Source organism: Orcinus orca, chromosome 9, assembly GCF_937001465.1.
Source record: "Orcinus orca chromosome 9, mOrcOrc1.1, whole genome shotgun sequence".
Lineage (NCBI taxonomy): Eukaryota > Metazoa > Chordata > Mammalia > Artiodactyla > Delphinidae > Orcinus > Orcinus orca.
Genome location: NC_064567.1, coordinates 98,230,056 through 98,245,582, shown reverse-complemented (window position 1 = coordinate 98,245,582; position 15,527 = coordinate 98,230,056). Strand labels below are relative to the sequence as shown.

The window sequence follows — 15,527 nt, the reverse complement described above, 5'->3', positions numbered from 1 at the left end:
GTCACTGAAATTCTTCTACTCAATTAGGCAGATAATAAAAATGGTAAGAATGTGCCTTTCTTCCCATGAGCTCAATGGACCTATTGTCATTTCCTATGAGGGGAGCTCGCTTGGCCTGGAGAGGTTTCTGAGTCCCTGAATTGGCCTTTGTGCCATGCACTCCCCACGTTCCAGGCTCTGTTGTGGCCAGATGCTCCTCCTCGTCCCCTCCCTGCTCTGGTCACAAGAACCCCCAGGACTGTGGCCCTTAGCTCCAGCTGTCTCATCCAGCCCGACAGACCCTGAGAAGTGCTTGCTGGGGACCCTGCCCTAGAGTATTCTGAGCAGACCCTCCTACTCTGGCGGCTCAGCCTTTCAGACCAGGGTGAAGGCTGGGCTGGGCTGCCCCCTTCTCTGACTGAACAGCCAGGCTCCGGCTCCGGAAGAGGCAGGCTTGGTTGGAGAGCACTAGGCGGGTCGTCCTGCGCAATGGCGATGGGAAAGCCTTCCGCGTGGGGTTTGGGGGAGTCGATCTGGGTGGAGGGGACCTCCCTTGGTGGTACCTGCTGGGCGGTAGCAATTACTGTTGTCATTTGCCTAATCTTAGCCACACATTTAAAAATAGTTCTTTGGGGGGCTTCCCTGGTGGCGCAGTGGTTGAGGGTCCGCCTGCCGATGCAGGGGACATGGGTTCGTGCCCCGGTCCGGGAAGATCCCACATGCCGCGGAGCGGCTGGGCCCGTGAGCTATGGCCGCTGAGCCTGCGCGTCCGGAGCCTGTGCTCCGCAACGGGAGAGGCCACAGCAGTGAGAGGCCCCCGTACCGCAAAAAATATATATATATTTCTTTGGGGTGGATTCCATCTCAAAATAGTTAATATGTGCATTGGGCATTGATTTTTCCAGTTGAACTCCAAAAGCATAACTTCCTCTATTTTCTAGATATTTTGTGTAGACAACACCTACACAGATGAATGTTGGGTGTGCCAACTTCTCCAGATGGAAGAAAGCCATCCCTGGGTTTTGTTGTAACTGCTGGGATGTGCCTTTTTCTGGAAAAACTGTACTGAAATTTCAGGGAGATTCAGGAGGGGAAAAAAAAAGCCCTATAGCCTGTTTAGGGGCACAATTGTTCACATATTACTATGGCAAGATTAGTACCTTGGGACTTTTTAAAGGTGAACATAAAAACCGTAGGAGGAAAGTAAAGTAGAAATTAAGTATGGTTGTTCCAGCCGTGCTCTCAGGCCTCTGCCCTCGAATCCTTGAAAACACCAGCTGCAGGGAGAGAGGCGATGACGATCCCGTGGGTGTGCACGAGCTCCTTCTCACACCCTCAATGCGGGCTCGTTTCTGTTCCAGAAACAATGAGCCCAGCATCGCCCTCAGGTTCCCTCTGCGGGCGCGTGAGACCCTGGCTCCCTTGTGCCCAGCTGGCCTGGCTTCAGGGATGGGGTCTGGGAGGGGAGGACGGGCTGGAGCAGAGCTGGCCTTCTCTCTGCTGCCCAGAAGTCGGCCTCCCATGAGGCTGGGGCGCTTATTTCCACCACAGTGAAGTAAAATCATGATTTACAAAGAAGAAGCTCTGGTGAGGTTATCACAATTGAAAACTGTAACTTCTGTAAGTGGTCTTTCCCCTACTTTAAAAACATAATAGGTCTTCAGCCCCCATATTTAGAAAACATGCTATGAGATAAAACCAGCTGCGAAGGCCTGGGGTCCCCCGTGGGGTCCACCCACCCTCCCCTCCCGGGCCTTGAGTTGCTGGAGCAGCAGGTGGGATTTCACTCCACTGTGTCAGGCTTGCACCCCCCAGGGTCCTACCAAACCCGCTCCCCTTGGAGAGCGCTGTGCTTTCCTGTCCCTCGTGCCCTATGTGTGTCAGTGTACAGGCTCCTGCCTTACGGCCTTGTCCTGCTGCAGGGGCTGGGGCATTGCCATGGAAGAGTGTGTACAAGCAACCAATTGTTTCATCCTGCAGCCGAGCAAATGCCATGCGGGGGGATTGGGGCTGGAGTCGGGATGCACAGGGGCCTGGGACAGAGGGCTTCCTGGGGTTATTTCCTGAGGCGTGACGGGGCTTCCTGCCACTCCTGAGTTTATGTCCGGGCCCCCCATCTACTCCAGACAGGGCCTCGGGCTCTCCAGAAAGGCGGCATTTCCACGGCTGTAATTTTCTAGTGCCTTATATTTTAAATCCCTAGTTTTCTTTTTGTAAAATGTAAAGTTTATAAGAGACATTCTGAGAGATGTTCTGGTTACTAGAGAAAACTCTCGCCGGTGTCTGGGCTGCGTCACCTTGAGGTTACTGTCACCCTAACCCATCCATCCATCCCGATTTCTTCCTGTATCCTGAGCATGGGACCTGGGGCAGCCAGACTTTGAGCTTGAAGGGGAGGGATGTTCTTTATAGGTGACAGTGTGACATGCCTCCCAGCCTCACCAGGGGCAGGTGGAAGGTGCAGTGCCAGGTGCAGCTCGTGGCCCTGACTGGCTGGTGACGGCCGCATCGAATACGGGTTCACAGCCTCGTCCAGGCTGGAAACAATTGGCCATAACTGCCACGCCTGCCTCAGAGCCACGGGACGGAGGGCCACCTACGCTCCCCCTGGGGCAAATCTTGGAATTCGTATTAGATATTCAGTTACTTTTGGGGTACACTCTCACAGTCTTCAGAAAGTGGGATTGGAAACTTCTTACCTTCTTTGGAAAGTTGAAAGCGCACTTTCTAAAATCTCTAAGAAAAATGCCACGTGGGGAGACGTAGGGCAGGGCCACGGCGGGGAATGCGTGGCGGCCCCGCCTGACTTCCTGCTGGGTCACACTGTGTGTACCGGGACCTGGTCTGGGCACTTGTGCCAGTGAGGCTCGGTTTCCTGGGCTGTCAGGTGTGTGTGTGGGGGGGGGGGGGTCCTCATTTGGCCTTCACAGGTGCTGCGGGGTTAACAGGAGTCGTGTGTGAAGGCAGCACTTTTGTGATCTAAAGGGACGGGCCACCCTGTGCCCCTGTGTCCTTTACAGTCAGGCCCCCAGGAAACCTCGGGTCATCACAGAGGCTTCCCTCACCCTTGTCACGGCCCTGAGTGGAGACAGGCCGTGGCCTCCCCCGGCACACACCAAGTTTCTCTGTTCCCCTCTGCAGCCATCGCTATGCTGAAGGACAAGGAACCCGGGTCATTTATCGTCAGGGACAGCCACTCCTTCCGAGGCGCCTATGGCCTGGCCATGAAGGTGGCCACGCCCCCGCCCTCCGTCTTGCAGCTGAACAAGAAAGGTGGGTCCCGCCGGCTCTTCTCAGCGGCACCTCGCCTGTCAGTTACCTTTGTGCCCGTGAGGTGGTGGGTGACCCGGAACAACACTCATAGGTTTTCTTCTTATTATTTATTTTTTCTGGTGTATTTTGGTAAGTACTGTCTTGGCTCAAGAAGGAAGGTTAATTATTTGTAATTTTTTTTTTTATTGCTTTGATGGGTGATCAGATGTGAGAACAATGGAGCAAGTCCTCTGATAAGACATCTTTGCTCCCATTTTCAGCCCTGTATGCCTCAGTTCCCTCCTGCTTCCTGTGGGTAGACATCTCTGATAAATTCTTCTCACTATCTGTCCAATGCACACACACATGCATTTTTCCTTTTTGCTTACATAGAATGTGGCATCCTATATACACGGTTCTTGTTCCTACACCCAGTGGAGTATTTGGATGGATTGAAAGTGAGGCCAGTGCAAGCCTGGAGTCATGAGATTATCCTTCCTTAGGGGAAGGGACAAAGCCTTCTTCCTCTCTGGTCCGACACTCTGCACAAGGGGCAAATACTAGCCAAATAACGTGTAATACAGGCAAGGCTTCTTCTTACCTTTTTAATGTTTTTTGTCACGAACATAACCATGTATAGAAGAGTTTGCGAGGCCTGCATGCGAGGTAAGCATTATTATGAAGCAGACATGCATGTACCCAAACATAGGCCACAACCTTGTGGGGAAGCCCCTACATGCCCTTTCCCGTGTGTTGTAATCCATCGCCACCATGACTTTTTGGTTTCCAAGGATCCTGGATTTGACTAGGTGAGGCCCTTCCAGCGGCCCCTTGTCCTTCTGACATACCCCCCATTAGTCCCTGAGCACGCCAGCTTTCTGAAACAGCAGACGTGTTTTAGGCTTACTTTGTACTTTCCCTGCCCCAGCCATTTCTCTAAAGATCCTTGGTTCTTTTTATTGGGGAACGGTATCTAGAAACCAAGATCTAATCGCTAGGTTTGCTCTTTGCTATCCGAGTACCACTCCTTCTCTCTAGGACCTGAGCTAGGGAATGTATCCTTTTAAAAAATTCCTGAGCTCATGTTGATACCACCCGTTCACATACAGTATCACCAGGTCCTTTATCACCTCTCCTTCAGGGATGAGCTCGGTTCCCAACAAATCAATACACTTATTCCCTTTCTCTGTCCCCTAATATGTGGTTTCTGGTTTATTCTTTTTTTTTTCTTTTTATTGCACCCTGCCCTCCTTGCCCTTTTTTTTTTTTTTTAACCAACTATGCCACAAACTCTAAGGAAAGGGAAAAGATTCTTTTCCCCTAAATGGAGATTGTGTACTGGAATGTCAGCAAGTTACATGGCTCTTCCTAGGGCACCTGGGCTCACCTGGGTGGGGCGAGGGTAGATCAGAATAAGCACAGATTCTGAACCTTTGGTGTTTAAACCAAATGACACTCACCTGCTTCACTCACGCTCTGTGCCCAGTACCAAATCCTGGGATGAAATCTCTGCTTAAAGCTTCCTGGAGAAAATTGCCTTGGAGTGAGTTACACCTTGAAGAATGAGATTTGGTTTCCAAGGGGTCCGGCTTCAGGCATGGCCAAGGGGTTTTCAGGAAACTTAGACGGTCGGTTTGGGCAAAGGTAGTGGTTGTGTGAATAGAAGGGGGGCGGTGAGGCTGAGAGGAGCAGGTGATTCAGAGGCCAGATCTGTGGCTATTGTCATGTCTGGAAGTGAAGGGGGAGGAGGCTCTGTGCAGATCAGGCAGAACAGGGGAGCCTCGGAAGTAGGGCCCCAGGGCATCCAGAATTCCTGCATGAGAGGCTCCACCAAACACTCCACTGGCTTTAGAGTGGTTTAAATAGAGGCTTTTGTAGCTCAGGAGCTGACTCGGCCCTGATTGTGGAGGATGTAAGGCACTTGGCAGTATTTGGAAACATGCTGAGTGATGATTATATCAGAAAAGACTCAGGACCGGAACCTCTGAGGGTCTGTGGAGACAGGGATGGGTGATGAGGGAGCAGAAGTGAGTGCATGGCAGCTCCCAGGCTCCTCGGTTTCAGCTGAAGCTTTTAAAACTTTTTTTTTTTTTTTTTTTTTTTTACTGCATGCATTATCTTTTTGGAAATACAGATGGTGGTGTATAATTCTTACCTCCAGACATGCATCCCGCCTCTAAGGCCCACTTTGTCTCAATCTTCAGGCAAAGGCAACAAAATAGAGGATATTAGAATAGCAGAGTTCAGGACATGCAACATTGCCAGGCGTATCCTCTGGGCGAAATTTTGTCTGGTTGCCTTGCCTTCACCCGACCCCTGGATTTGGCATTTGGATTTCACAGTCTAAGGATAGATCTGAGAGGACAGTTGACCAGGAAAAAGCCCAGCAAGTCACCACCCACCCCTGGCACCCCAGAGACGGGACAGCGACAGATGTGTGGGGTGCTGGTCTCCGAATCCCCATGCAGCTGGGTTCCCCACTGACTCACTTCTCACCACTGGCATCCAGACCACACTCTGTGTCTGCCTTCAGTTTGGAAGCCATGGATCATTTTCTTCCCACAACTGAATGGCAAAATGTTCTTGTCCCCATTTTTATTCAGTACTGCCTTTTATGGAATCTGATCATTTCCTTTCCTACCAGCTATACTGCCCCTGTGAAATGCTGACACCGATGTTGTTGATATTTGTCACTGTTGTTTAAAATAAGCATTGCTGGGGAGCCTGCCATGGCCCAGGTGTGGAGCCCAAACCCACCTCTAGCAGGTCCTGCCATCAGAAATGTTAGAAGTTAAGGCAGGCAGACATGTTCCCATGGGGACACGTTCCCATGGAAACACGTTCCCATGGAGACACGTTCCCAGGGAGGGTGCTGAATGAGGCAGGACGGAAACACTGCGCAGTGTGAATGTGAATGTCTGGGACTCATTAGCATAGTGCAGTACTTTTCCACCATCAGACAGTTTGCCATTCTGTGGCTTTTCGTGATGCACTTTCTCTTTGGGCTCGTGGGCTGGCATGAACACAGGTCTGTGTAGCAGCAATATGATTAGAGGGGTTTGTGTACCTGACTCCTGGCTAAATCTTACCCAGAAGACTGGCACCCTTCCAGTTCTTTCCAGTGATTCATTCTTGGTCATCATGCTGTGTCTGGGTCTTTCTAAGTTCTCCTCTTAGGAGGCAAAGGAGCTGGAGGTCCATGTTCCCAGTTCTTAGCTGCTCATTTGTCGCTGGGAATTCTGCAGTGTTTGAGGCTGTCTCCTAAGGACTCCTCCACCTGTAAGCACAGTCACTGGAGGGGGTTCTAGCTGCCCATCGGGCAGTGCTCAGCCAGCCTTCCTGCAGCCCAGCTACCATTCCTAGAGTGGTTCTTGGCAGCCAACCTACTGCGGGGGCCAGACTCTCCTTCCTTCTCTCTCATTTTCCCCTGCTCTCATGTTTTAAAACTCTCTTCTCTTTCTTTTAAACCTCTACCACAGCTGGAGATTTGGCCAATGAACTCGTTCGGCATTTTTTGATCGAGTGCACCCCAAAAGGGGTGCGGTTGAAAGGGTGCTCCAATGAACCGTATTTTGGTAAGTGGCTGAGAGCCTGACTTGGTGTTCTGAACCCACGAGCACGCGTTGCCTCTGCTCGCTGCCATCGCTCCGCTGGGGCTTCACGCAGAGCATTTACTTTTCATCCCCATTCAGAGATTCCTCAATTATCCTCTCTAAAATAAACTGGATATTAAATTTTCTTAAAAACTTTCTCAAAACTAAGCAAATAAAATGCACGGTGCTGGGACTGGAAATGCAGATTCCACAAGGTACGGTCCAGGCAGGCAGGCAGAGAAGGGTGGACAAGGTTGGGGCCTGAGTGTGACCCCACCCTCCGGGCACAAGAGAAGCACAGGCGCCCTGTAAGACGAGAGCCTTCCCGCCCCCGCGGGCATGTCCGAAAGACGGCATGAGCTCACAGGCAGAGCTCGAGCGAAAAGCATCACCTTACAGAGATGATTCGGTGGTACCGGTGGGAGCTGCCTCAGATTCAGCAGACTGTGCGACTTGTTCGTTATGAATTGGTGATGAAGTGTCTTTGCTGAGAATCATCTGCAGTTCCCTTTATCTGCCCCTCTGCCGTCTGCTGAACTTATGGCTTCGTTGACGTTTTGCACAAATTCCCACAATAATGGGGCACGTTGGGTGCTAAAACTATAAGGGGTCACCCTTTGCAGCAGCCTCCTTTCAGGAGATAAATTGGCTATTTAGGGCAGTGCTAACGCCTGTTTGCTCTTCATCTCTTCACAGGGAGCCTGACGGCTTTGGTGTGTCAGCATTCCATCACGCCCTTGGCTTTGCCCTGCAAACTGCTCATTCCGGATAGAGGTACGCTGCCGGGGCCTGAGGGCTGCTCTGGCTCTGTGTGGGGTCACCCGCAGGGTGTTGGGATCCGAAGAGATTCCTTGAGAAAAATCAGACCAGAACTTCCTTGCCGTCACGTACTCTGTGGGTAAACCCTGAATAGTTCACCCAGGTCAGGTAAGAAGAGGTGGCCCGCTGCCCCTGCAGCCTCCGGTCATGTCCTTATGTCATGGCTTTGTGAAAAGTTTCCTTGGAGCCAAGATTCTGTAGCTCAAAGTTTTAAAATGCCTGGACTCAGAGACCTTCCAGGTCATTTACATTTAAATTTTATAATTCTACAAAATCAGCAAAATGTTGATATTGTTGACGTCAGGTGCTGGATGAACTATTGTCTTTACCTTTGTGTTTGTTTCAAAATATTCACGGTGAAAAGATTTTTAAAAATAGCACCCACAGCAGGCGATCAGGCATACCCCCACTTTCCTAGACAATCTCAAGTTCACATAATTGTATTATATTCCAGAAACATCGTTAATTTAAAATACAGGCAAATGTGACTTAACTTTTTTTTTTTCCCCTTTATTTTTATTATTTATTTATTTATTTATTTACTTTTGGCTGTGTTGGGTCTTTGTTTCTGTGCGAGGGCTTTCTCTAGTTGCGGCGAGTGGGGCCCACTCTTCATCGCGGTGCGTGGGCCTCTCACTATCGTGGCCTCTCTTGTTGCGGAGCACAGGCTCCAGACGCACAGGCTCAGTAGTTGTGGCGCATGGGCCCAGTTGCTCCGCAGCATGTGGGATCCTCCCAGACCAGGGGCACGAACCCGTGTCCTCTGCATCGGCAGGTGGACTCTCAACCACTGCGCCACCAGGGAAGCCCTGACTTACCTCTTAAAATGTAATTGTTCACATAAATTAATTCGGAGGTGAGAAAGCTGTTTTGCTGGGCTGCGCCATCCCAGCTTTTGCTTGGAACGTGGTGATGGTTCTCTGCGCTGGGCCCTTGTCTGCAGGAGGACGGCCCAGCTCTGCAGAGCCTGTGCATCACCGTCCGGGCCTCGGTCCTGAGCATCCACAATGTCATGGTCGTTCTTGGCCTGGGAGGTGGACTCACTTCTGCGTTTTCTCACTCCTTCCTGCAGACCCGTTGGAGGAAAGAGCCGAAAGTTCTCCGCAGACGGCAGCCAACTCTGCGGCCGAGCTGCTGAAGCAGGGGGCAGGTCAGTCCCCGCTGCGTTTTCCGCTCCTCCAGGTTCCCGGACAGAGGCGGGCTCAGTGACACAGCTTCCTTTCTTACCTCGGTCTGGGTTCCTCTCCTTGCTGTGTCAGAGGAGGTTTCCTTCTGTAGAAACCGCCACAGGGCTGGGCTGGGTGGGGCTTCAAGTGTCCTGGCAGCAGGGCCAGGACTCTGCAGGCCAAAGATGACCAAATTCAGTGGAGTAAATGTCACAGCCTGTGTTTCAGTTGGGAGAATGTGGGCGACCTGCCCCTCCAGCTGGAAATGTTAAAGAGATCAGTGAGTCCGCAGTTTGACCCAGGGTGACACAGACCTCCAGACAGCGAGCTCCCCGGGGCACGTTTCTTATTACTAGACTATTTTTTAGTGCAGTTTTAGACTCACAGCAAAATTGAGAGGAAGGTTCAGAGAATTCCCATATAGCCCTTGCCCCCTACACATGCGCAGTCTCCCTCATGACATCCCCCATCAGTGGGACATTTGCTACAGTTGATGAACCTACATGGACACATCATAGTCACCCGGAGTCCATAGTTTACATTACTGTTCACTCTTGGTGTATATTCCATGGGTCTGGACAAACGTTTGATGACACGTATCCACCGTTATAGCATCACACAGAATATTTTCAGTGTCCATGGGTCTGGACAAACGTTTGATGACACGTATCCACCGTTATAGCATCACACAGAATATTTTCAGTGTCCATGGGTCTGGACAAACGTTTGATGACACGTATCCACCGTTATAGCATCACACAGAATATTTTCAGTGTCCATGGGTCTGGACAAACGTTTGATGACACGTATCCACCGTTATAGCGTCACACAGAATAGTTTCAGTGTCCGTGGGTCTGGACAAACATTTGATGACGTGTATCTACCGTTATAGTATCACACAGAATAGTTTCAAGGTCCTGAAAATCCTCCGTGCTCCAACTCTTCATCCTTCCTCCCTAACTCCTGGCAACCACTGATCCTTTTATTGTCTCCGTGGTTTTGCTTTTCCCGAATGTCATATGATGAGGATCATACAGTCTCCGTAGCCTTTTCAGATTGGATTCTTTTACTTAGTAGCATGCCTTGAAGATTCCTCCATGTCTTTTTATGGTCTGAGAGCTGTTTCCTTTTAGTGCTGAATAATATTCCATTGTCTGGATGTACCACAGTTTGTTTATCCGTTCACCCACTGGAGGACATCTCGAGTGTTTATACATTTTCGTAATTATGAATAAAACAGCTATAAACGTCCACATGCAGGTTTCAGGGTGGACGTAATTGTCAGTGCCTCTGGGTAAATACCGAGGAGCACAATTGCTGGATCGCATGGTAAGAGTATGTTTATTTTGTAAGAAACCATCAGACTGTCTTCCAAAGTGGCCGCACCGTTTTGCATTCCCACCAGCGATGCATGAGACTTCCTGCTTCCCCACATCCTACCAGCAGTTGGTGCTGTCAGTGTTCCGGATTCTGGCCATTCCGAATAGGTGTTTAGTGGTATCTTGCTGTCTTAATTTGCATTTTCCTGATGACATATGACGTGGAGCATCTTTTCATGTGCTTGTTTGCCATATGCGTCTCTTCCTCGGCAAGGTGTCTGTTAAGGTTGTTTGGCCATTTTTCAATAGGGTTGTTTGTTTTCTTGTTAAATTTTAAGAGATCTTTGTATATGTTGGATAACAGTTCTTTGTGAGATTTGTCTTTTGCAAATACTTTCCCCCAGCATGTGGCTTGTCTTCTCATTCTCTTGACAGTGTCTCTCAGAGCAAAAGATTTTTTATTTTAATGAAATCCAGTTTATCAATACTTCCTTTCATGGATCATGTCTTTTGTATTGTATCTAAAAAGTTATCACCAAACTCAAGGTCATCTAGATTTTTTCCTAAGAGTTTTATGGTTTTGCATTTCACATTTATAACCATTCTATTTGGAGTTAATTTTTGTGACGGGTTTAAGGTCTGTGTCTAGTTTTTTTCACACGTGATGTCTAGTTGTTCCAGCACCATTTGTGGAAAAGACTATTTCTGCAATGCTGTATCTCCTTTGTCCCTTTGTCAAAGATCCATGGACTATTTATATGGGTCTATTTCTGGGCTTTCTATTCTGTTCCATTCATCTATTTGTCTATTATTTCACCAATACCACACTGTTTTGATTACTGTCACTTTAGAGTAAGTCTTGAAGCCAAGTAGTGTCAGTCCTCTGACTTGGTTCTTCCCCTTCAGTATTGTGTCGGCTGCCCTGGGTCTTTTGCTCTCCATATAAACTTTAGAGTTAGTTTGTTGATATCCACAAAGTAAGTGGCTGGAATTTGGACTGAGATTTCCTTGAATCTACAGATCAAGTTGGGAAGAACTGACATCAGAATTATATACTGAGTCTTCCTATTTATGAATGTGGAATATTTAGTTTATTTACTTCTTTGATTTTATTAGTGGGAGTTTTGTAGTTTTCCTCATATAGATCTTATACATATTGTATTAGATTCATACCTAAGTATTTCATTTTGGGGGTGCTAATATAAATGGGATTGTGTTTTTAACTACAAATTCCACTTGTTCTCTGCTGTTATATAGGGAAGTGATTGACTTGTGTATTCACTTTGTATCCTGCAACCTTGCTGTAATAGCTTATTAGTTTCAGGCCAGGTCATTTTTGCAGCATGAGATGCAGTCCCAGTGACCCCAGCTTAAGAGGGTTGTGGACGAGCCAGAGACCACAGGGCTCTTGTGGGTGTGTGGCTGTGAGGGAGAGACACAGCTGGAGAGAATTATGGGGCCCCCTGGCTCCAAACCTTGAGTTCCCCCACTGGAGGTCTTTCATTCAAGGTAGACATTTACTCTCAGAAATGTTGGAGAGGGGTTCTCTGAGTCTGCAGGAGGACTGACTGGAAATACTTCTATCTGTGCCTCACGTCTGTAGCGTACTTTATAGCTGTGACTCCGTAATGAAGGAATATGCAGATACGGGTATTTTCTTGTTGCTTCCTCTGTACAATTTGCATTATTCGTCTGTGCAGTTTTTCTCTGTAAAACTATACATCACTGACTCTATTACCCAGCTAAAGTCAAATCCCTCTGTTTTCAAAAGGAATTTTTTTTTAGTGTTGAACTCTTCATAGACTATCCTTAAAGGATAAGTTATCCGTGGCCAGAACAAAGGTGACAGGAGTTTGTCCAAGATAGCAAGCATGCTAGAACTTGAAGCCTCAAAAGGAAGCGTCTGCCTGTATCCAGTCTGGGTTCCAGTCCAGGCCCTGCCACTTGGGGCTCAGCCTCTGGCAGGTCACTTAGCCGTGCAGACCTCAACATAATAATCGGTCCCCGACACAGTGGCTGCAGGACCAGTTGAACAGGATGTTGAAAATGCCTTGGGAACTGTAACGTGGTCACGTAAGCTGTAGTTGTGCTCCTGCCGCTCTGCTTTCGTGTGAAAACACTTGTGTTGGCCCAAGAGGAGTGGCCTTTGCTGTGCAGTGGCCTCATCCTTTTCCTACGTAGACGCGATTGAAAGGGCTGGTCCCACAGCAGCGTTGTGAGGCATTGTCCCCACGCCAAAGACCATGAGCTCACAGCCCGCAGGTTGTTTCAGGGGGTCCCTGGAGCCCACTAGGGCTCATTGCTACCTTACGTTAAAGCAGCAGCTTTGTCCACATGTCTCTGGGTCCCAGCAAAGTTGCGGGAAACATGCTGGACTTTGCTGCAGGCCTTACTGGTGAACTGCTCACCCATGCACTTGACCTTGGAGGTGGGCTGTGAAATCAGGTCTGCTCCGATTGACATGTTTGTTTCAACTGCACCTTTTAAAAAATGTATTAAAAAATTTTTAAACATGTCATTAATGATTTTTAAATTGCAACCTCATGTATCAACCTCATTCAAGAAAAGTGCTCCAGAATGATGGCTGCAAACCCTTCCAGAGTACGTGCCCTGTGAGGCTGGCAGAGCCTGGGCTTCCATCAGGGCACCACCTGGTGTCTCAGGGTTACAGCCCTGCTCACCCACCCCAGGCAGTTAGCACTGGGGCACACACGCCTCTGGGTTCTGCACTTTGGTTCACTATCATCTCATTACAAGCAGCATTTCATGTTTCTCCTTAAGCTTCCTTGTTACCTAACATTTTCCCAATACATGTTGAATTAGTAAATGAATCAATGAATTCGTTGATCCTAATGGAACTATAATAGCCTTTATTTTTAGATATTAAAGCTGTTTCTTCTGCTGTGGCTTATAATTTTTAGTTACACTCTGTCATCTTTTCAGATAATCTATGGCACGTATCAGTAACTCTGAAAGCTTTGCTTTTTTAAAGGGTGAGCCTCCCAGGGACAGGACTTCACGCAGAACCTGGAGGTCTTATTTAATCATCTGATTGGGCACTTATGTCTGGGGGTTAAATTATGACTGCCCTGAGCTTAGGTCCTTTTAAAATCTCTTGTTTCTAGAACACATCAAAAGGTTTAAATGTCCATCCAGCTGCCTTCGTGGCTGACAAGGCAAGGAATTGAGTCAGGACACAGATATGTAGCTGGAAGAGCAAGAATGCTGCAGAGAGCACTGGGTCCTAGCTGTTGGTTCGAAAAGTGCAGAGTGACCGTGGTGGGAAGGTGATCAGGCTGTCCGGTCTCTGACCACCTTAAGGAAACTGAGTGGTTCTTTCTCCCCTTAAACTAAGTTTCATTTGTTGTCTGAATTCACTTAGAATCCCAGACCCCTGGCCCTGCAAGGGCTCCTCGAGATTCCCTGGCCCGTGTCCTCTGCGTGGAGGTGAGGCGCTGACACTCAGGGGTGTCTGCAGCGTTCAGTTCTCTTCAGCGTAATCCGTTTGAATCTGATACCGAGGCCGTTGTGAGTTGCTGCCGTTTCTAAAAGAATTGCTGTTCATGTTTTTAGTGTCAGCTCTTAATTGGTTCTGTTGAAGCAGTGGAATGCAGCTGAAGGCCTTGGCACCAGACCCCACACGATATCCCATAAACGTTAGGGCTGTGTCTTTAACGTACCATACTGTAAAGGATGTTTTCTTTATAAAAGTAATAGGAATTCTTCCAGTTTTAAAAAAAAAAAGGAAGACACAGAAAAGGGAGAAATGAATTCCCCACAGACCTGTCGCCCAGGTACAACCACTGACTGTTTTCCTTTTCCCCCTTAGCATAAGGGGTTTACCCATGTTTTTGGCAGACCCAGCCTAGGTCTCACTTTCAGTGGCTAAGGAACTGTCCACCGGCTGATTCCACCCCTTACGGTTGCCCAGTTAGCGTGCGTCTAGCTTCTCAGTACCACAGACAGCACTGGGAGGCTACCTTTCTGCATCACTTCCTTTTTCTGAGTTCTGAATTGTGACCTTCAGACCCTGAATTTCTGGCAGCGGTAGGACTGGGTGAGAACCTGTGACCTTAACACTTCTGCTTCCCGCCGCGGGTTTGACGGGCGCTTTCCTGTTCAGCATCGCACCACAGCTATGCACCCTCAGGTGGAATCGGACATGTTGGGCCAGGCCCCGGGGGACAAGCACAGCAGGCCCGCCTGTCCTCTGCTGGGGAGGGAAGGGGCTGGCGTGCGCCCAGCAGAGCTGCCCCAGACGTGCTTGGGAGAAGGGAGGGCTCCCCTCTCTGCTCCGAGGAGGGACAGTGCCGCTCTGCGTCGGGGGGAGATGCCCCCCAGGCCGGCTGTTCTTTCTCAAAAGGTGATCTGTGCTGCTACAAGGAAGCAGGAGTCTGGGTCGTGGCAGATGTGCGCCCGCTCCAGGTTCAGCTCGTGCCAATTTTCTGGGATTTCATTGTGACTAGATCAGAATTTTCTTTTTTCTCTTTTGTAACTGCACGAGTATCATTATAGTAATACTAATGAAATCAAAGGCAGAATGTTCACCCTCCTAAACTCAAACCGTCTTAAATTTTCCAGGCACACCTCCAACCGTTCGTAGGCACACAGGCCTTTTATTGTATAGGTCTCGTCATGGCACAGATCGTTTTATTCTGCTTTTCCCAGAAACCGCTAACATTTTTCCACGTTGCTATACAGGGTTCGTGATTACCATTTGCTGGTTAGTTGGTATTCCATTGAGGGGCTAATTTAACCATTCCCCCCCTTTTGGACATAGTTTGTTTCCAACCAACTTCCCACCAAATGAGTATGGGGCTCAAATATCTTCACCTCTAGGTTAGCTGTCTCAGCTGGTTGTGGAATATTTCCTGTCTCAGGTCTCTCGGAGCAGGACCTCCAGGTTACCGAGTGCAGGCAGGTCTTCAGATCCTCCTGACAAATAATGCCGAATCATCTTCCAGAAAGGCTGTCCTGGTGGACGTGAGCATTTCATAAAAGCACCCGATTTCGTCAAAGCTTTGGGCAACTGCAATTTTAAAGACTTTGGCCAACTCACTCTCTTTCCCAAGACTACACAAGTAGACCCCTCAAGTTCAGACAGGAGCTGAAGTGCAGGTCAGCCTCCGGCCCTGCAGTTCCCCGGAGTGTCTCATTGCCCAGCGTCCTCAGATGGGGCAGTGCCGCCGGCTGGGACAAGAGGACGCAGAGAGGGCAGCAGTGGCCACAGCAGCTCAGCCGTTCAGGGAGGGCTCTCTGGTTTCTCCCTGCCTCTCAAGATGTGCAGGAGGGACAGTGGCTTAAAAGATGCCACTCTGTCAGGACAATCACATGGGGCTGCTGGCGGGCGTCGTTATGGCTGAGGAATGTCTCGAAGTAAAATTCACAGCTCAAAAACA

At 49.0% G+C, this 15,527-nt stretch overlaps 1 protein-coding gene across 6 annotated transcripts in view; it reads left to right on the top strand.

Moving 5' to 3' along the window:
- The window catches only part of TNS3 (tensin 3), a 226,677-nt gene that overhangs the window by 202,050 nt on the left and 9,100 nt on the right, over window positions 1-15,527 (top strand). For all 6 annotated transcript variants that reach the window (XM_033411317.2, XM_033411313.2, XM_033411316.2 and 3 more), the window contains 4 exons: window positions 3,121-3,252; window positions 6,711-6,806; window positions 7,521-7,598; window positions 8,716-8,793. In XM_033411317.2, the coding sequence (XP_033267208.2) occupies window positions 3,121-3,252; window positions 6,711-6,806; window positions 7,521-7,598; window positions 8,716-8,793 (384 nt within the window). The remainder of the gene's footprint in view (window positions 1-3,120; window positions 3,253-6,710; window positions 6,807-7,520; window positions 7,599-8,715; window positions 8,794-15,527) is intronic.